Source organism: Syzygium oleosum, unplaced genomic scaffold (assembly GCF_021117445.2).
Source record: "Syzygium oleosum isolate NSW1041296 unplaced genomic scaffold, Sole_v2.1 Sole_v2.27, whole genome shotgun sequence".
NCBI classification, from domain to species: domain Eukaryota; kingdom Viridiplantae; phylum Streptophyta; class Magnoliopsida; order Myrtales; family Myrtaceae; genus Syzygium; species Syzygium oleosum.
The window spans coordinates 3,814,798-3,835,426 of NW_026607511.1; the positions used below are offsets into that span (position 1 = coordinate 3,814,798).

Consider the following 20,629-nt stretch of genomic DNA (forward strand, 5'->3'; position numbering starts at 1 on the left):
GGAGGAAGACATTGTTGAAAAAATGAAGATGGACGGAGAGAGAATGGAGAGAGATGACTCCGGTTGAATGAAGGGGGATTGATCTCTAGCTGATGATGATTCACTGCAACCGCGAATGCAGCACCACCCAGCGATTCATGGAGATCGAACTCTCTCTCACGATTGTCGCTTCGCAACGGTGCGAAGATGTGGCTTGCCTCGTCACTGTGACGAGATGAAGAGCTTCAATTGGCGCTACTCCGCACTTCCCGTCGCTACCCGTCGCCTATCGCAGATCTCCTTCCCATCGCACTGCCTATCTTCAAAGGGATCGTGATTCATTGTTTAGCCACCACGACAGTCGAACTTGACCTCTGAGCAGCAGGTGTTCGGTGAATTGCCCAAGAGAGAAACTGAGAGCGAGACGATTCTGAAACAACAGGCAGAGGAAGATGCGCCTAGACAAATCTCCACACCCAGCTGGTTCCTCGTGACATTCAGGCGATGACGGGATTCGTCAATCAACACTCAACAGTCGAACTTACCGGGACGTTTCATCGCCGATTGAACTTTCGATTCAATCCAACTCTGTCTGTTGATTTCTGATTCACTTTTGTGTCCTCCCATTCTCTCGCTGGCTTCCAAATTTCCATAGCCTTCGGTTGCGCACTGTGGAGCAGAAATCGAGTCCGCAAGGAAGGTGTTCGATGGAAAGATGAAGCCGGGCTCTGTTTCAAAAGAACACCCGTTCGAGATCGAGATCGAGAGAGAGAATCAAGCGAGCTTTATCCTGTGGTGAGAGCAAGTTCAAGATCGAGAGCGCGGGATGTTGTCGATCCTAAGACGAAAAGCCACCGCCGGAGGAGGCGTGGATGCTGCTGTGTTGTGGAGAGAGAGGTCGTGAAAGAGTTGCGCAGCAGCGACGCGCTTAACAGAGTAATGCCATTGCGGGGAAAGAGATGACTGTGAGAGTGGCATGGCCCGAGTGGTAAGGCGGGGACTAAAAATCCTTTTTTCCCCCATTTAAACAATGAGGAGTTTAGTAGACATTGGTGTAAACATTTCTTTGATTTTTTTGTTGGTCGAGGAAAATTTCTTTAATTGACTAACCATGAAAAGATGTAGCATAGATTGAAAATTGCTTTGCCATGCATATCATGATTTAATTCAACAAAATAAATTCTGAATGCTCTTCCCTTGAGAAGAAACTAATAAATTCCAATTTGCGCCTGCATGCGAAAAAACTAAAATCGTAAAATCTTCAAGAACTCGAAAAGAATCTGATGTAAGCTCACCGGAGCTTGTAAAACCATGGGCTGCGCCTTGAAATTCTGAGTCAGGTATATGGCTTAAGGGAAGTGTATTCATACGTTACTACACATTACATCAACGTTAGCAATCAGCTTCGTCCGTCTCATGACTCCTGCCCACATAGCGCCCGCTAACGCTAGGATCAAGGAAAGGTATCATACACATTCAGAACCATTCCATTCATTAGAACAGAACTCCACGCTTTTATCCGATTTGCCGAGTCACAAGTGCACTTTAGCCTAGCAATTCTGAAGTTATGTTCTCCCCTAATGTGACCTAAAGGATGCTTCCTCTGCTATGTCCTTCTGCATAGTATTATTCACCTAGGTCGTATCAGTGGTTCTGAAGATGGATTCTCCGAATACGATATCGTCCCTTCTAATGAGCTCGAACACGTATATCTTCCCCCCTTCAGTTCAGAGAAGTTTCTCTCGTGAATGTGGCACAACTGGCAGATAACTTTCCACAATGTTCATGGCTGATGAGCTTCATCGGCAAAGATTTGTCTTGAAATATGAGAGCCATGGTCTGCGGACTTTTCTTGATGTGCGTCTTTGAAAATGAACCAGGAACTCTCTGCTCAAGTAGATGTTTCGCAATTTTTGTCATCCGAAAAAAGTAAACAACCAATGATTTCTGAGGAAGACAGTACATGTCAAGGATAAAAACATAAACTATTGACACAATGCATGATTAACCTACAGCTAGCATAGTCCAGCAACTATATGTGATTTAAATTCAAGAGTTGTCATTGTCATGAGGATCTTACCACATTGCTTTTCTTCAGATATATCCACCTCACCGCAATTTGGAAGAAAGGATACTCAGGTTTAAATGTGCTGGCCGGTTCGAGAGCTTTGCACAAACCCGTCTCTTTCAGCTTTACCTGCAGCAGTCGCAAACAGAACATGAAGCAAGCTTTAGCTCTCTAGGAATATACTATTCTTGTCATGTGAAACTCATACCTACCAACATAGCAACGCTAGATCAATAGATCTGAGTCTTTCTAACGGTCTAGCTTCCAAGGCCTATTTGCACACCAAATTCATTTTCAGCACAATCAAAATTGATATGACCGGTTTGGCTTGTTTCCATTGGCTTGACATTTATGAGATCCTCCAGCACATGCATACGCACACATGGGAGAGCTAGAGACAGAGAAACACCACGAGGAGGAATTAGCTCTAACAAATTCACTCTTAGTCTAACGACATGGAGAGTTCCTGTACAAAATTCAAATCAAACATGAGAACAACACAATCAAGGGGAGAATTAGCTAGTAGATTAAGATACACACCTTGAAAATCTCATGATGAGCAGTTCGAACTTCCGTCTCTCCCCAAACCCCGTGCTGATGATTATACACAATAACGGCCATGAACTTCGCAAACCTGATGAGATTACTTGCCTTACAAAGTTGAGGACACTTGGGTGAATGCAATTCACTTTCTGCGAGACAAATCCACAATTGTCGAGGCCTGGTTCCTCATATCAGCATTTGTTGGCAGATATTCTATCTCAGATGTGCAATAATCAATGATTACATGGAAAATGGAGTGCCCTTCAGATTTGAAGACCAACAATTGGCCCCCGCAGATAGAGTAATGCTCTACAAATTCATTCCAACCCTTTGTTAGCCAAACCATTTCATCACGTTCTTCCAATTCCACAGGCCAAATAATTGCACCATCCTCTCAGAAGCAAGTTTTTGAGAGATTCTCACCATATTTTCTCATAAACCTCTTTGGTATTCCCTATGGGAAAAATAAAACCCATAATCTCAATAAGCCTATGAGACTTGATTTCAAATTAAAAATGAAGAAGAACATAACAAGAATGCATAAACCAAAAAGGACATGTTGAAGCACATCCCTTTCGGTTCATTCAGATTTGGAATGTGGCATTAATGAGTGTGCATCTGGATTATTATCAACCTCATAAAGCCAGTAGGCATAGAGGTACACTTCCTTGATTCATCAAGACTATAAAGGAGTTATTACTTGGAATACTGAATTCATTTTGGACCAGCCAGAGTGACAATTCCAGAGTTCATCCTGATCAATGTAAATCAAGTCCTAACCAGCACAATTGAATATGTAGACTCTGAACACAACATCCCTATCAATGAGTTTCTACATGCAGACGTGACTTTCTCTTGCAAATGTGGGCCAACCAGCAGAAAAGAAACCCACCCCCAAACATATCGCATCCATAGCTCCTTAGCTTCACCGTCCATGACCTGTCTGATTACCTAAGAGCCGCAATTTGCTTGATTTCCCGAATATGTTGCATGATGAATTGAACAGAAGCAGACTGCCCTTGTACATGGTTGAAAAACCAACATATGGTGAAAAACAGACCCAAACATAAATAAGCATACCCTAATGAGAGAATCAAATCATGCGCAGCATGAGTTTAAGGCATTACTTGCTAGTTTCAGGAGACCATATGATGAAAGTCATCCATCCAAGTCAAATGTCAAAATCTATGCTCCTAGAGTGCAATATGGTACACACTCAAAAGAAGCCTTCCATGTCCTATATATATTTAAAACACATGAATTTCAGCCACACAGACTACAAGCGCAGGGGAAAAAGCAAATACGCCAACGACCAGAACATGGATAGAATCGAAAATTTAAACTTAAGCAGTTTGATTCTTTCAAGTGTTGCTCAAATAAGGTTTTATCAAACTATTGGTTCAATTTGAAAAACTAAAATTATCTCCTTGTTTTCCCCAAATCCGATTAATATAACACAATGCAACAGCATCTCTTATTTGACAATAAAATTATCAGTCATTAGATCTACAATGAAATTTCAGAATCATAACAAGCCACCCCCCTTATCTTTTAGGCCTTTCTCTTTAGTTATACGGAGGCAGCAACATTTTTTGCAATTTGCCTGTCCATATCAACATATAGTCTCCTTGTGCGATTTACATATATATTCGACTTCTACGACATTGAATAGCATTGTCAAAGAGGGACGCCCAATGTCCGTCACAAATGCTTTGAACACGATATCATCTCCATCGATGAGCTCCAACACGCAAGAAATCTCCTACGCAGACGTGTTTCCATCACAAATGCTTGCCAACCGGCAAAGAAGAACGCCACATGCTCGTGCTTTTAGACTCAAATGTGGAACGAATTTGAAAGACAGAAACCCTAGCTGAAGAAGACAACGATTGAGACCCGAAAGTCGGAAGAAATTTTGGGAGACCGGAGAAATGATGGGAGAAGGGAGAAGCGTGAACTTACGAGCTTGCCGGATTCAAGTTCGTCCAGGCTCGGCGGTGCGATCTCCGGCATCGCACTTTCGTCTTCTCTCCGGCGGCGACGACGACGAGAAACCATGATGATCTTCTTCAGGGAATGGTGGGAGGGAGCGGCGCACTGTTGAGCTTTGTCGCAAGAAAAAAATCGTTTCTTTTTTGGGATAAATGTTTCAGTGCGGTGATGGAGGAGGGGAGATCGATGGGGGCTGATGATGCTGATCACACGTGGCTGCCATTTTACCTTTCTCTCTCTCTCTCTCTCCATTTGCGCCACCTGCCCTCCCCTTCATCAGTGACAAGAAAGTTGAAAAGATAATAAAATGTAAAAACTTATGGTGCTGCAAAAATAATAATAATAATGATGACGGAGGAGAATGACATTAATTGGATCTTACTAATTTTATGTGCATTTGTCTATGCTGATAACTTTTGTATGGTTGCATTGAGATCACCCTCCCAGTCATAACGCCATTTGTATCTGAATAGTGACGCAGTAGATAGTTCTGGCGTGCTTAGCGTACCCTTAGAAAATATTTTCATTTTCGGGCACTCTTCCACTTCAATCTCCTCCAAGGATGGGAACCTGAAGCTGCAACTTGTGGCGGAGGAGAAGCATTCTAGGCTCGGCAGATTTTGGAGTGTCAACCTACCTAACTTCTCAAGAGAAATCACATTTCCTTCTCCGTTTTCATCGTTCGCCACTACTTCTTTCATTTTTTCACATCCTATTATAGTCATATCGATGAGATGCACCAAATTTGTGATCGCCGAAACTGTTACCAGATGTACCAATCCAGAGGAATTCTTCACCACTAACTTCGTCAAATTCTGGAAGGATATCACAGTTGGAAATATTGTTGTCAAACAAGGACAATCCCAAACCTCAAATGTTTCGATACTGCGAAGAATTTTCGCCATTAAGTAGTCTTCGCTCCACACACGTTGTAAGTTATGCAGCTTGCTCAACTTAAGTTCTCTTAGATTTTCAAGCACCGGATGTTTTCCCTCATCAATAAGCCCTTCGTCAAGTAATATATCTTCAAAGGAGCAACAAAAGATCTCAAGGTTTTGTAAATTCTGAAATCTCTCTAAGAGGAATCTGGAAGGAAAGATGGCACTTTCATCATGAAAGCATGCCAATGTTAGCGCTTTTGGCTTGCCAAAGATATCATCGGGAAATTTTCCATCTCGTATCATTTGAACATCTTTATCGACTAATAAAAGTCTCTTTGAGTTGGGAAAGTCCTGTCAAATTGAATACAACGAGAGAAGTAAATTCAGCAAAGGTTGGGCCATAAATCATTTGTTGTAAGATGTAAACCTACTTCGATGATTCACATGGAAGGTGGCCATCTTCTTACATTTCATCAAATCAAAAGATCCCTACATACAATCTCAAGCTTTTAAAAGCCTCAAGTAGAGGTTGGTATGGTTATGTTGGTAGAGTGAATCTAAATTCAAGAGCCCTTCAACTGACCAAATTTATCTTTTATTAGAAATATCTTATCTTGTCAACAAAAATTTGTCATCTTTGGAATTTTATGTAATGGGATGCACTCAAAATGTTAGTAAAATGTTTTGGGTCCACAGGCTTAAAAGTGTGCTTAAGATATAAGACATATCTTAAGTCGTCTTCAAACTCATAGGTAAGGGGTTTCAGGTTTTCTATAGTATTATAATATGACGACTATGCAGTGGACAGGGGAATTAACAAAAACAATAGAAAATAGGGCATTAAGGTACTAATGCTATTTTTGTTTTGAAAAATTTGTTTGAATTGATTTTTTAGAGTTTGTAGAAGATGAATTAGAGAAGAAACACGTGTCAACAAAAATCTTTAAATATTTTTGTAATTCTAGGTAATGGAATATCTTATGGGTGTCCGCAAATGAAAAGTATACTTAAGATATTAATAATATCTTAATGTTGTCGACAAACTAATAAGCAAGGGAGATCATATTTTCTATAGCATTATAACGTGACGTGATTATGCAGTGGATATAAGATTAGTGAACGATTTAAAGAACAAAGTAGAAACTGAGGGAGAGCAGCTGTAAACATACCCTCTCAAATGAAGACTCTGCTTCTTGGTATGAAAGGTCCTGTTGATCATCTCTTTGAGCCCAATTGGTCATGGATGTTGCAAAGGACAACGTGTTCAGTTTGTCACAGTGCGTCACTCGCAATTCCTCCATGAATGGCCAATTCAAAGTGGGGAAATTAGGGCAAAAGCTCTTGACCCGTGACATATCGTGTAACACTAGAGAGGTTAGTATCGGGAAAAGAACTTGAGCAATATTGGAGTGTGGAGTGTCATCTCCACTAGCGACTATTTCCTCGATCCCACAACACTCCACTCGAAGTTTCTTAAGTTGGGTAAGACTTGTAGCCACCCAATGCGGAAACAAATTTTCAAGGCTCTTACAATTTTGAACCTCCACTTCCCCTAAATAGTCAAAAGTGAGAGTTTCTTGAGGACCGTTGGTCCATATTTTGCTTAAATTGTCCATGTGGGAGAGAACCATCGACTTAAGTTGAGGAAATTGTACCTGCCATATTGAAAAAAATGACACAATGAATGTGATTACATCGAGTTATGACCTCAAAGAAGGAATTTTCAAAACTTCCCTCGCTCTCACAAATCATGAGAATGCACGAGCTTCTTAGTGATATAAACAAGGAGGGGCTAATTGATGCTTTCATTTCATTCAGTTGATTGATGAATAAGGCCAAGTATATTGCATTGCAACAAGCATGAAATGATAAATGCATTTATAATCAATAGTACATTGAGCATTAGCTTTTAAGTGGCTTGATTGACATTTAATCTAGCAACGCCTTATCAGTTATCCCTTTAATTCTCGGAAAGTTGTCATGATGACTTCTCCGATTCTCGAACTTTCATGTTTGCTGATCACAAATAGAAGAAGGCCATTTTACTTGAGTGCTTAGGTGAATATTAAGAAATAGAAAGGTGCTTGCACAGATCATTATCAAAGTTTAGAGCACTCCTAGATGAACATCCAATTTGTCAGATTTGTTTGCAGTGGTCATTATTAAAGTTGCTTGAATTGATCTTTTGATAATGCAACATTAGATAAGGTAAGAATCTATTAGATTTATTTGCTTCAAGGTGAAATGCATCACAAATGGAGAAAAAGCAAGGGCATGGTGATGACGAGCCATGAGCGTGCAGAGAGTTTGAGCAGCATATATACTGATGAAGGAATGAATGAAACCGAAGCATGGCTCCACATTATTTCCTCCATTTACTATCAGCACGTTACTTATTCAACACTAATACTAATTGCAAACATTACTTACAAATCTTCTAATGAGTAAGTTCACTAATGAGAAGCGTTATGAAAAATTGATGGCAAACAAGAGTAAAAAAGAAAACTAACTTCAATTGTTTACCAGTTTTTTCTTCATTATGTACAGTATTTTTTGTATTGAAAGAAAATAAATTCGTAAAAGGCACGGGCAACGTAATGACTTCAATAAATAATGTATGTTAAGATCTCAGGAAAAGCAAATTGGGTCAAATTTACTAGTTCTACGTTGGACAATTAATGACTTGCTTGAAATAATATTTATTAACTTTTGAGGTGGAAAAGTGAAAACAGAATCTTGCGGTGGGCCAGTGATCCAACCGCTGGCAAAAAGTGTGTAATAGGTAACCAATTTGCGTGGAGGCAAAACCAGAAGAAGAAAATAAAAAAACAAAAGTGGATGACCATATTATGTTTGGTTGGAATTAACCAACTGTGCTTTTTTTCTGACCCAAAAAAAAACTGTACTTCTTTTTACCGTTTTATGGCCTCGACGAATTGTCCATTGAGAAGAAAGTATTGATATTTTTCATTTGGTTACAATAAAATTAACGCAGTTACAATTTGTCACAACGAAAAACCAGAATGACTTTCCACACTTCCCTAAATCTATTAATATTCTTAATTGAGGATTTTGATGAGTTTTTGAAATTAGCTAACCATGTGGGAGATGTCTATTATTACATGACGGCTCATATTTGACACAAAAACGAAATTAACGCTATCACAACTTGTGACGACCAAAAAATCAGACAACTATTTTCATACTTTCCCAAATTCATTAGTATTCTTGATTGAGTGTGATGGTGCCTTATTGAAATATCCTCAGAATGTGGGGATGCCTATTATTACATGACAGCTCATACATATAGATGACATTAGAAGAAAATAAATAATTAGTGACAACTGTTACCATTAAGAAGAAAAAATGTGTGAACATTCTACTTGCAAGTAACAATAGAAAAAATTGCGCAAAAGCATTAGAATAACAAAAACACACAAGCATTTTCAAAAGAGAAAGCAATAATCGAAATTTGTAAGGAAACTGTAACGAAAAAGTCCAAAAAGCCGGGGGGAGGGGGGGGTCACTTGATCAATTGGTTTGTGTTATTTGCCTTTTTAAGAAGTGTTGTAAACTAAAATAAATTTGGTAAAGATATAAGCTTGTAATTCACTTAATCAATCAAAATGAATTTGAAAATTGATTTTTATTCTTCGAAAAATAAGACGATGGTGGCTACTTGTATATTCCTTATTATTCTACTTTGATAATAACCTCTCCTCAATTTTGTCGAATGGATAAATTAATCATAGGATTTTAAAATTGTATTTGTTTGTATTTTATAAAAAAAATTATCATACAATATATTTAACAAGTGTCTCGATTAACAATCCTTATTAACTTAGGTTAATATCAGGCATTTCAGGTGCTTGAGGGGTCATCATTTATTGCGTTTAGTCTTCGTGAGACGGAATGGTAGTGTTGATTGGATAATTTATTCCTTTTTTTTTTATGTAGCTAGGACATTGACCAAATATTGTTACCTAGTTATGAAGTATGACTTGCAATGTCGGCAACCGCCCACTGAATGTCTACTAAATATTATCCAGCTGTCATTTTCTCTCTTTTGTTTTTTCCTTTTTACTTTTCCAGAAAAAGTAATCTACCTTTTCTCTTCCCAAACATAGATTGTCCGCATTATCACACTAATTATTACTAAATACAATAATCCAAAATTACTAATTATTGTAAAACACAGTTTCGTAATTTGATAGGCTATTCAAGTACAGTGATTCAAGTATGATTTACGAACGTAAAAGACGAACCGCTTCATGCATATCGACCTTTTTTATTTTTATTTTTTTTATTTATCAAGACATGGTCAAGCATGGGTGAATATTAAGAAATAAAAAGTTGATTGCATTGATCATTATCGAAGTCTAGAGCACTCCAATTAAAAAGAGCCACTCTCTCTAATTCCTCCAATTTCATCGCTTGGGAAGATGATTATGGTACAATGATCAGTAATAGCTAAGCAATTTGTGAAACTGGGTTTTTCCAGTTATGAAGCTTTCTTTTCCCCCTTTCTTCATGTTCCATAGAACGACGCGAGTTTGCTTTTGCGCAAGAAAATATGAAGTGGCAATACGGACATCTTGTTTTTGCCATTTTTAGATGCTATTCTATGTTTAGTGCTTTATAGTTCAAACTGTAAAACGTAAATGTTTTTATGTGCTTATTGTGATAACTTTTTAAGAACCTCGTTAATTAATTCTAGAGTATTGCGCATGATATGATTTTATGAGCCGACACAAGACTAACACTTCTAAAAAGATATGGAGATGTACAATTAATAGTTATATTTGCTGAGGATAAGAGAATTGTTGATCTCTGTACTAAAGATTTAAAGATTAATTATGTACATAAATCCGTAGAAAGCACGGGAATGCTGCTAGTTATTATACATTTATTTATAATTAGATGATTTTGAATCCGTAGATATGTACCAATGTCTGAATTGTTTTGCATTAAAAATTTACGGATGTGATCATGGACTCCTGTGGGGAGGTAAATATTCTATACATCTTTGTTCAGGTATGAAACACGAGTCCCCACTAAATTCGAGCAAAGCATTGATGACTGGTATTACGAACATTTATATCTAGCATTTTTGTCCAATTCTACGAGAATATGTTGCATACGAAATGCCAAAAATGCATTAGCTTGAAAAGACTGACCTGTGGAGTGAAAAGCGAAGGGGTGCCGCGGTCAATCCTCATCAAAGATTGCCAAGTCAAACTTTTCATCTTGGGGCAGTGGGCAATGGTCAACTCTTCCAATTTGGGACAATCCAGCGTATGATTCTTTCCCAAGAGGAAACTAGTCAAATTGGGCAAGCATTCCAGCGTCAAGTATTCCAAATTTGGGAATGTAATCTTCTCCACGGTGCTTCCCTGCCCTTCTTCGTCTGTGATCACTCCTTCCATCTGACCACACTCCTTTATTTCAATTTTCCTTAGATGGGCAAGGCACCGAGCCATCGATGGAGTGAAAGCATGTCCCAAGTTGCTGCAACTATAAAGAATGAGAACACCTAGAGAATCGAAGCGCAACGATTCTTGAAGATCTTTGTTCCATAGTCGTCTCAACTTTGGTAGATTGACCAAGTTCAATTCATCTAGCCGAGGCAGCACCCGAGTGCTTTCCATAGCCTCTAGCCCTTCCTGATTGAATATTTCTTCTAGTGACTCGCAATCGCGCACTTGCAAAAAGCGCAAATTGTCTAAAACAAGCATCAATTTGGATGGAATTGCTTTAATAAATGATGGACATTTATCCACCGTCAATGATTCTAATTGCCAAGATGACTTGATGGGATTAAGTTCGCTATGCCATTTTCCAATCAGATCGGGGAGCTCAGATAGTAGCATTTTGTTTACTCCAGCAAACGTAACCTATCAAAAATTGCATCATTAAACGTAAACTTATAGTTAGCAAAAATCGATTATTCTATTCATGGTCAAAACCATCCAATTGCACAGAATTTGGTAAGTGATGCATACCATTTCTTCAAACATATTTTGGATGGTGATGTTGAGGTTTTCCTTCCAAAACCACTCTGTTGCTGCATCATCTTTAGATACCCGTACTCTCTTTAGCTTTGGCGCATCTATTCGTCCTTTAGAGAAGAAATTCATGTTGAGACATCGGATCACAATGACAACTTCCAGCAGAGGGAACATCAAAGTATATCCACCAGAGCTGAAACATCTCAACCTTGTCAACCCCTTAAGCTCCATATACTTCAATTGATGGAAAGCCACTACATGCCCCTCCCTACCTCCCTCATCACTAATGACTTCAGTAAACATTCTACATTTACTTATCCTCAATTCTGTGAGTGCCACCAAATTTGTAGCCATTGTCGGTGAGAACATATCTGATAACCCATCACAACATGACACATTTAGAGTTTTTAGATGTTGAAAATAACTTGTAAAGGGTAATATTACTTTTAGCTCATGACTTGCGCCTTCTATTGCTTCCACATTGATGCTCGGCTCTTCCAGTCCTTCCTTCTCGATGAGTTCCACAATGCCACATATTTTGATCTTCAACTCAAATTGCATTAGATCTCGTGCTATTGAGGCTGGAAACAGAGAGGTGAGGCTCTCACATTTTTCAACGCTAACAGAATGTAGACATTGGAATGTAACTTGACGGTGAAGTTCCTTATCCCATACACATTTTAGCTCTGGTAGATCAAATAACTCCAGCTCTTTTAATGGAGAACGAGTAACAGGATGCCCATCTAGAGAATCCCGTGGCTGAAATTTGAAAATAACTTTAAGCGAACCACACGATCGTGCCTCCAAGCTTTCCAAGCTCAAGATCCGTCCTAGAATGGAAGAAGTAACAACGTGCACAAGCCTATTGCATTCACCCACACAAACGGATTTTAGCTTGGGGAAAGAATCTGCGGCAACTTGATCGTCCCATATCATCACGATGTTATCCAAGCCAGTGATCTGTAATGTCTCCAATCTAGGAAAAACAACCTGCGGTATTTGCTCACAGAATTGGTGATTAAGTTAAATTACAAATTCATGAACTTCCAAGATGTAAATATCGATGAGTGGCAAGATGTAAATTACGAATTCACGGAATAGGTGATTCTATCTTAAGTTGCACAATAGGGAAAAAAGAATAAAATGAAAAAATTTCGTAAAAAAATATCTCCATACTATTGTCAATGACTCCAAGACGAGAAGGCTATTGGAATTACTGAAGACAAAATAAAAGTAAGAATTCCGACCGGATTCTGTTGAGAACGGGACAAAATGGTAATTTGGATATGCTCATATACCAATCATCTAATCACATTGGTGTCTCATAGATCCCAAACTCAAATAAAATCTCTCCCTTTCTGCTTTTTTGGCTAGCCCAAGAATGAAATAGCTACCCATACGTAGCAATAGTTAAATCCCTTAGACAGTTAACTACGTTTGCACCTACTAGTCTAGAATTGAATATACTATAAATAATCGCCCTCAATTTCAATTGAATGCCATTAATTGTTGTTGTGATGATCTAATTTATCAACTTTGTATTCAAAAGTTTTCCAATTACATAGTGCTTGAGACTCTTCTCTAAGTCGGATTTTGAGGTGACAAAGGTTTATTGTACAAAATGAATAATTATTCACGTTATGAATGTTACGATCTATTGTATCTAGATTGCCATTTCATACACTATAGTCTTGACTGCATCTTGGCATGATGCTTCTAACTATGGGTTGAGATTTTGCTAAGGGCTCCAAGCATTCGCCTGAAAATTGTTTCATTTTAGTCTTTCATAGAATTGGTGATTCTATTAAATCACGAATTCATGAACTTCCAAGATGCAAATATTGATGAGTGCCAAGATGTAAATTATGAATCCAAGGAATTGGTGTTTTTGTCTTAAGTTGCAGAAAAGGAAAAAAAAAAGAATAAAATAGGAAAATTTAGTAAATAAAATCTCCATACTTATGTCGATGACTCTAGGACGAGAAGGCTATTGGAATTACTAGAGACAGTAAAAAAGTAGGAATTCTGACCTGATTCTGTTGACAATGGGCAAAATGATAATTTGGATATGCTCAAATAACAATCCTATAATCACATTAGTCTCTCATTATTCGCAAACGTAAATAAAATCTCTCCCCCTCTTCAATTTAGTTAATTTCCTAAAATAATCAAGTCACATTTTGTGCTTTTTTTGCCAGCCCAAGAATCAAATAGCTAGTAAATTGATTAAGAAAAGTGCAGCTAAGAGAAAGAAAATGATGGAGTGATTGAGGTTAAAGAGAGGCAACCCAATCAACCGTCAAATGGTCCACTACAGAAGGAGGTGTGATTTTATCTACTATCGAGGACCTCAAATCAATATTATATCACTCTAAAGCAATTAAAAAGTTAGGCTAAATGATTGCTAATGTCTCCGATCTCAGCAAGGCAACCTACGGAATTCGCTCACGGAATTGGTGATTCGGTTAAATCTCAAATCCATGAACTTCCAAGATGTAAATATAGATGATTGCGAAGGGAAGAGATGGCAATTATTAAGTTGCGCAAAAGGTAAAAAAAGGAGTAAAAAAATCTCCATACTAAATACCGTTTCTAATTTGCTAGAGTATTTCATAGAATGACAGAAAATTATCTAAAGTAATCACTAAAAAAAAGATACGAAATATTTATCCAGTCTTTTCTTGGGCAAATAACTTTGAATTGTAGAGGTTAATTTGATTAGTGAACCAATTTTATTCAATCCGAAGATTTTCTCCTTCAATAATGAGTTAGCGAGTGGTGCATTACTTATCTCTCTCTCTGCATATAATACAGCAAACCCAACAATACTTTCAACCTTAACTTTTGGCCCCAAAAGTTCAAATAATATGATGCAAGGCCACTGTCTAACGAGAACTACGGCTAAAGTTAAAAGCCCCAAAGACTAGGACGATTAAGAAAAAGCGAAGCACCAACGGCTCTTTCCAAAAATTTCCCAATCTAGTTCCATTATCTTTGCCACACAACTGGGAAGAGGAATAGATGTACTCGAACACACTACCTCGTGGGACCCACAACTTATAGTCCACGACCCTTGACTGACTGGGAAACTAAGACATTGCATGTGTCCCTAATTACAATGGAAAGCTTTATTTTTCTGTTTTTCCTTTTCTTTTCTTTTTTTTTGTAAAGAGTAACTAGTCTTTTCCAAAAGCTCATTGTTATAACTCTAGAATATCCTTTATCTGCAAAGCTGCTCGCAATGTCCCCATCTACCTCGCCATCACCCATCACTCCCATCCATACAACAAGTTTTAATTTTTTTATGTTTCATTCACTTGGACTATTGTCATCCCCAGCTATATTACGATGAAAAAAAAAAAAGCAAAGCAGCAAAGGCTCTTTGCAAAGTTTCCTCGATCTTAGTTCCATTATCTCTAAAAGCGAGCTCTCTCCACGGAAGCTCAAAGCATAGGAAGAAGATAAAGTCGTACTTAGACTCATTGGCATGTGGGACCCACTGCTTAAATTTCCACGGCTCTTTATTGACAGGGGAAACTAACATATTGCAAGAGTCTTGGACCCCACCATCAACTTCACTGATAATCGCGTCATTATAAAAGGACAATCTTGTCTAGTCAACGAAATAGCCATGGCAACTTTTGCCGGACAAAATAGCTGTTCACTTTCCTTAACTGGGCTGGGCGATTGTTTGTGCTTAGTTTACTAACTTCTCTTTAATGTTAGTAAATCACTATCAATAACCAATTTAACAGGATATCAAACACAAACTTGTGTTTGTGATGCCAAAAGTGCGTCCAAATACATCTATCCATAATATATGCGTGCATGAATATGCACAAAATTCTCTACTCTTATTATTATGAGGCCTATGCAATGACTAGATGCTTAGTTAAACATGATACATAAAAAGACGTGCATCAATTAGATTGTCATAGTTGCTTTTTTTTAAAAACCCAGTCCTCCTTCCCATTCTTCTTATTGATTTTTAAGAGAGTCACCTATATTATACATTTTGTGGATAATAACAAAGTTTGATGACTATTTCAATGGAATCCACTGTGAAAGATGAGAAATTACTTTAATGCCAAAATTCCGTTCAATTTTGCTTTATGAAACCCTATTAATATACTTGCAACATAAAAGTTGAAATAACTCAAAAAATATCACAAACTAAACTTACATGGATTTCATATAATTAGTTGGATATCTACCCAATTAAGAGAAACGGAAGATTGATTTATCTAATTACAAAGAAGGCGTGAATTGATAAGGTAATAAGGAAGAAAATAAACTGAAAATAACAAATTATATAAGCATCATAATCTGTGTTACATCTAATTAGCAAAGAAACGAAAAGTAAATAAATAGTTACCTGATGCCCATTGAAGAATGCGATTTGAGTGCTAACTTGGTCGTCTGATGTACTACTCGAAGGAGCTGACCCGGCGTTGAAAAAGTTCTTGATATTTGGCAAGGTACGTAATTTCAATACACGCAAATTAGACAACTCCACTTTGCCAAAATCATCAGCTTCTACAATCCCGCGCATTAACTTGCAACCAACAACTTCGATCTCTTCTAGCTCTTGAAGTTCGCTCACCACTGAAAGAGGAAACAATACTTCCATCTTGTCACAACTTTCGACTCGTACGACTTTTAATGTGCTGAAGGACTTGAAGGAGATATGGCCGTGGCATATCTTCTCCAAGTTGATGAGATTCTTGATAAGTAACGACTCCAACGCCTTAAAATTTGTACGGGATGGCGATTGGAGGATGTAATGGACGGAGGAACTATTCTTGACCTGTAGATGCTTTAATTCTGGAAAACCTTTTGGGGATAACGCGCAAATACTTTGCTCACTTCCGTTCAACTCCTCCAAAAACAGATCGTCAGTCTTGCTTAAGATACTTTGTATGCATCCTTTCCGAAGAACATCGCTTAATGGATCCAAGCGGAGCTCCAATGTACACGATCCTTTGCACTCCCAGCGCCACACAGTACCTATTTTGATTCTGTACCTGGTTAATTTCTTGACGTTTAAATCCTCTGGGAGCGCACTTGAATTGGGAATGGATACACGTAGAGTGTAGAGATTTTTCATGTTATTCAACTCTATAAGACTGGCATTAGTCGGTGGAGTTTGGTCCGCAGCATTCCATTGGTGAAAGCTATTCTGCATATACAACTCCTCTAACTTCATCAGGCTTCCAAGCACACCTGGTTCGATTGTCCCAAGTTGTGAACAATAATTCAAGTCTAACAACCTCAGCTTCGTTAGTTGCCCTATTTCTTTTGGCAATCGATCAATGTTGGAGTATCGAATGCTGAGAATTTGTATCTGTTTTAGCTCGCCAAGAATGGCCACATCCTCTAACGAACAATGATCAAGACAAAGAGTGTGTAACTTCTCCAAGAATTGAAACGGCGAAGGCGAACGACTGAGACGTATCCCAGTAAGATTTAAGACCATGAGATTTTTCATAGAGTTGAAATATGAATATGGGACTTCAAGAGAATTCTTGTTTGTGAACAACAAAAAGATTCGCAAATCGGGGCAATCTAATTCTTCGGGAAGTTCTTCCAAGTCAACGCAGGGAAAGCATATCGCCCCACAACTTTTGAGCTTGTCCTTCGGCAACTCTACAACTGACTCATCTTTCAACACGAGAATAGGGTGATCTCTTGAAACGATCGAGGCAACAAACAGACGAACCAAGTCATGTATTTTGAAACCTTCATCTTCTCCACTGTGTAACAACAGGGAGGAGGCTTGAAGAGTATCAATCAGTGAGCTCAACCTATTTCTAGCATATTTCATGCTATTATCTTCTCCAAATAACCCCAAACCCACGCCGTGCCTCACCAAATTTTCAAGAGAGGGCTTAGAGACACCATAAACAGCACAAAGTTGTAACAATGACTTTGCCTCCTCGCATTTTATACGATCATAACTTACTCGTAATGTCTTATCAATCACCTCACCGGTTTCTTCGTCCCAAATTTGTTTCAAAGCAATTTCACATTCAGAGTAACTAGTGTCTATAAAAAGTCTCGCTATCGCGAGAATTAGGAAAGGCAAACCTGCACATATGCGGAGTGCTTCCCCCACCAAGGGTTCTAAGTCAACTCGAACTTTGCCTCCCACCGTTGTCTCAAACAATCTTTTTGCCTCTTCGTCCTCCAGGCCACCAAGGCGGAAGGCAATGTCACAGAGCATTTCCCTTCGCAAAACACGTTGTTCTCTCGCCGTCAACAACAACTTGCATCCTATAACTTTGTTGTCAGGTCCGCAAGGAATGCCGACTAATTTCAAGTCGAGCCGCTCCCACAGGTCGTCCAATATTATGAGGACCTTCTTTTTCTGTCTCTCCTCATTTTCCAACCTCTCGCGCAGAAGCTTCGCTCGCGATTTGACTTTCTCTTCCTTCTTAATGTCACTAAGGCCCAAACAGTCCGCAATCTCTTCTTGAATCGTCTTGATGTCTGGATTTTGCGACACATCGGCCTTAGCGACCCAATCGAACGAATTTTTTTCCCTTATTCTCTTCTCGGCATCCGCCAAAAGGGTGGACTTGCCGACCCCACCCATCCCGTGAACCCCAACCACGCTGTTGCTGTTATTGGCAAGAGCATCCATGATCTCCTGTATGACAGATGCTCTGGAGTCGAACCTAAGCTTAATCGAAGTTGAGGCAGAATATGCGGAGGCTGCCGGGGTGGTTGACCGGATGACATCTTTGCCTTCTTTCCTGGCCGGAGTCGGTGCAGCAGCATTCCCCGGAGGTGGACGGCTGTAGGAGATGTTTTGGAGTTCCCTGCAATTTCCAGCGAGTCGCTGAATGTCTTCGATCTTGTGCCTGGCGTTCCTGCTGAACTGATAGCGACAATTGGGGTCAGGAAGAGTCCCATAGCAGCAAGTCTTCGTCGCCTTTTCGAAGTCCCCCAACAGGTCTCGCGCCTCCTTCGAGGCTTTTTCAGAACTTGCCTGCAACTCTGTGGCCCGGCTGTAGACATTCCGAAGATTGTTTCTAGCCTCTTCCGTGGCATTGTGGAGCCTCTCAGCCTCGTACTCCAGCTTCTCGACTTCCTCCCGAAGATTGTTGGCGTAGCTCTCGGAGGACATGACGTATCCGAATCCACGCTTGATGGGAGCAACTACGTACTTCAAAACATCCCATGCAATAGAAATGGCAGAATCGATCGACATTTTTTTTTGATTTTTGTCCGAAAAACAAAGAACGAGAAAACAAGGAGACAAATACAGAGAACAATGAAAAAGAGAAGCAGATACTGAAGAAGAAGAAGAGGAGGAGGAGGAAGAAAAGTTGTGCCGATGAGACGAAAGAGCAAAACAGAGCAAGAAGATGAGAGACGAATGAGGCGAAATGATTTGAGGGCAAGAAAGGACGAAGGGGACGTCAAAGAAGAATCAATATATAAGCATGGAAGAGCTTGGTTAGCCTTAACAAAACACCAGTCAATTTCTTAGGAAGTTAAAAACTTGGCAGCAGACTGCTCCAAGTCATCACTGGCCAAAAATTGAAAGAAAAAAAAACATAAAACCGCTCTCGGTCGCTCAATCGAGACAAGAATAGAACGGCGGACTTGTAAACGATGACTAACATAAATGGATTATTTTCTTCATTTTATTATTTATTTAAATTTTTTTAATATATCATATCTTTAACTCTATTCACCTGATATTTGCTATGCCTCCTGCAAAGCGCGAGAATCAAACCCCATACATGCGATACTAGCATCTTCACCCCTCTAATTCTTTTATCAATAGGACTGCATACCTATTAGTTATTATCTATTTAGATGACCCATCACCGCTAATGCACAAATATTAATTAGCTGGGAGAAAATTGTAAAAGTAACGAGAGCCAAGCCCACGTAGCCACAGAATTGCATACGGTCTCTTTGCTTGATTTCTTTTTCTAAAATTTAAATTGCACGCGCATCGTATAGCTTCATAAAAATCAAAAACATATAATTACAAGCTGTCAAAATAACAAAATGACTCGGCCTTAAATCATCGCCTATGTAATAAGTACTTTATACAGTGTCAGCATCAATATAACAAAATGTAATAAATAAAGTGAACAGACGGACAAGGATAAGCCACACCCACGTGACATGATGTCATTCTGTTTGGAAGTAGCAATATGGGTCCTACAGTTATTTCAAATTTTAAAACCCAACCCAAGATAAGTTTAAAACATGAAAGTCCAACTCCACGCGAATCTTTTATGGGTTTTGTAACCGACTCGTATTCAACCCATTTTGATTACTAGCTCAAGCCCAAAATGTAATTACGTGGAAAAAATCATTAAAATTGGAAAAAAATGGCATTATTCCGTTGAAATAATCCATGTCACATCTCGGCATTGCACGTAGGATTGTCGGTGACGACTGAACTGCAATGTCGAATAAATCAAGTATGACTTGACCGAAATGACTGGATTATATTTTCCCACAAAGTTTTATGATTATATTGATTCAATTAAAAATGATTTAAAACTTAATTAATTTCCGTCTAATAAGTTTAAGGCTAATTGTGCAATTATGCCAAGGATCTATCTAGTTAGTAGTGCATAATATTAGTTGATGTGGAGCCTAGATGGCCACGATTTTTTTGGAGAGCATATAAAATCCAATTTTGGAACATGGAGAAGTCCTTTCAAGTTATCTAGAGTGCTACATGTCATCCTTAAAGGCAGCCCTTTGGGTAGAGGCAATAATTACATAATTTTATAGAGCGATTCTCACATTGATTTTATATGGGAAGTTAATGCATAAATTTTTATCGAAGAGTTTAATTTCTCAAAAAGAAAATTCACACCCGGCATAATCAAATTCCAAGGACTTTCCACCTAGAGAGATACCGTAGGTGAAAACAGAAAACTAAAACGAAAAAGGCAAAGTAATAGTAACCATAAGCTAAAAATGTGAATTGTGGGAAGCTAACCATATCAGAATGGGTATATTAACATTTCGTCCTTTTTGTTCTCTTAAGGAAGTATTCGTAGGGAGTATTCTAGCAAAAAAAAAAAAAGGAAGTATTCATAGGGACAAATTTGGGAACAGCCCTGACAAAGTATCACATAAGAAATTTAATTTTCTCATAGCATTTAAAAAATATTACAAGG

The 20,629-nt window shown here is 38.7% G+C and overlaps 1 protein-coding gene across 7 annotated transcripts; it reads right to left on the reverse strand.

The window, feature by feature from the left end:
- Window positions 1-1,204: 1,204 nt before the first annotated feature.
- On the reverse strand, window positions 1,205-18,895 carry LOC115661787 (uncharacterized). Of its 7 annotated transcripts, XM_056303423.1 has the most exons (10): window positions 15,847-18,894; window positions 11,466-12,461; window positions 10,641-11,357; window positions 6,633-7,118; window positions 4,965-5,814; window positions 4,553-4,853; window positions 3,483-3,603; window positions 2,588-2,739; window positions 2,060-2,176; window positions 1,205-1,866 (listed from the first exon to the last, which is right to left on the reverse strand). In XM_056303423.1, the coding sequence occupies exons 1-5, from the start codon at window positions 18,682-18,684 to the stop codon at window positions 4,984-4,986; spliced, it is 5,868 nt and encodes a 1,955-aa protein (XP_056159398.1). In that variant the 5' UTR covers window positions 18,685-18,894; the 3' UTR covers window positions 1,205-1,866; window positions 2,060-2,176; window positions 2,588-2,739; window positions 3,483-3,603; window positions 4,553-4,853; window positions 4,965-4,983. The 7 variants fall into 7 exon arrangements, with proteins under 7 accessions (XP_056159398.1, XP_056159399.1, XP_056159396.1 ...); XM_056303424.1 differs by lacking the exon at window positions 3,483-3,603; XM_056303421.1 differs by lacking the exons at window positions 1,205-1,866; window positions 2,060-2,176; window positions 2,588-2,739 and adding an exon at window positions 2,830-3,044 and having other exon boundaries at window positions 4,553-4,843; window positions 15,847-18,895.
- Window positions 18,896-20,629: the final 1,734 nt, after the last annotated feature.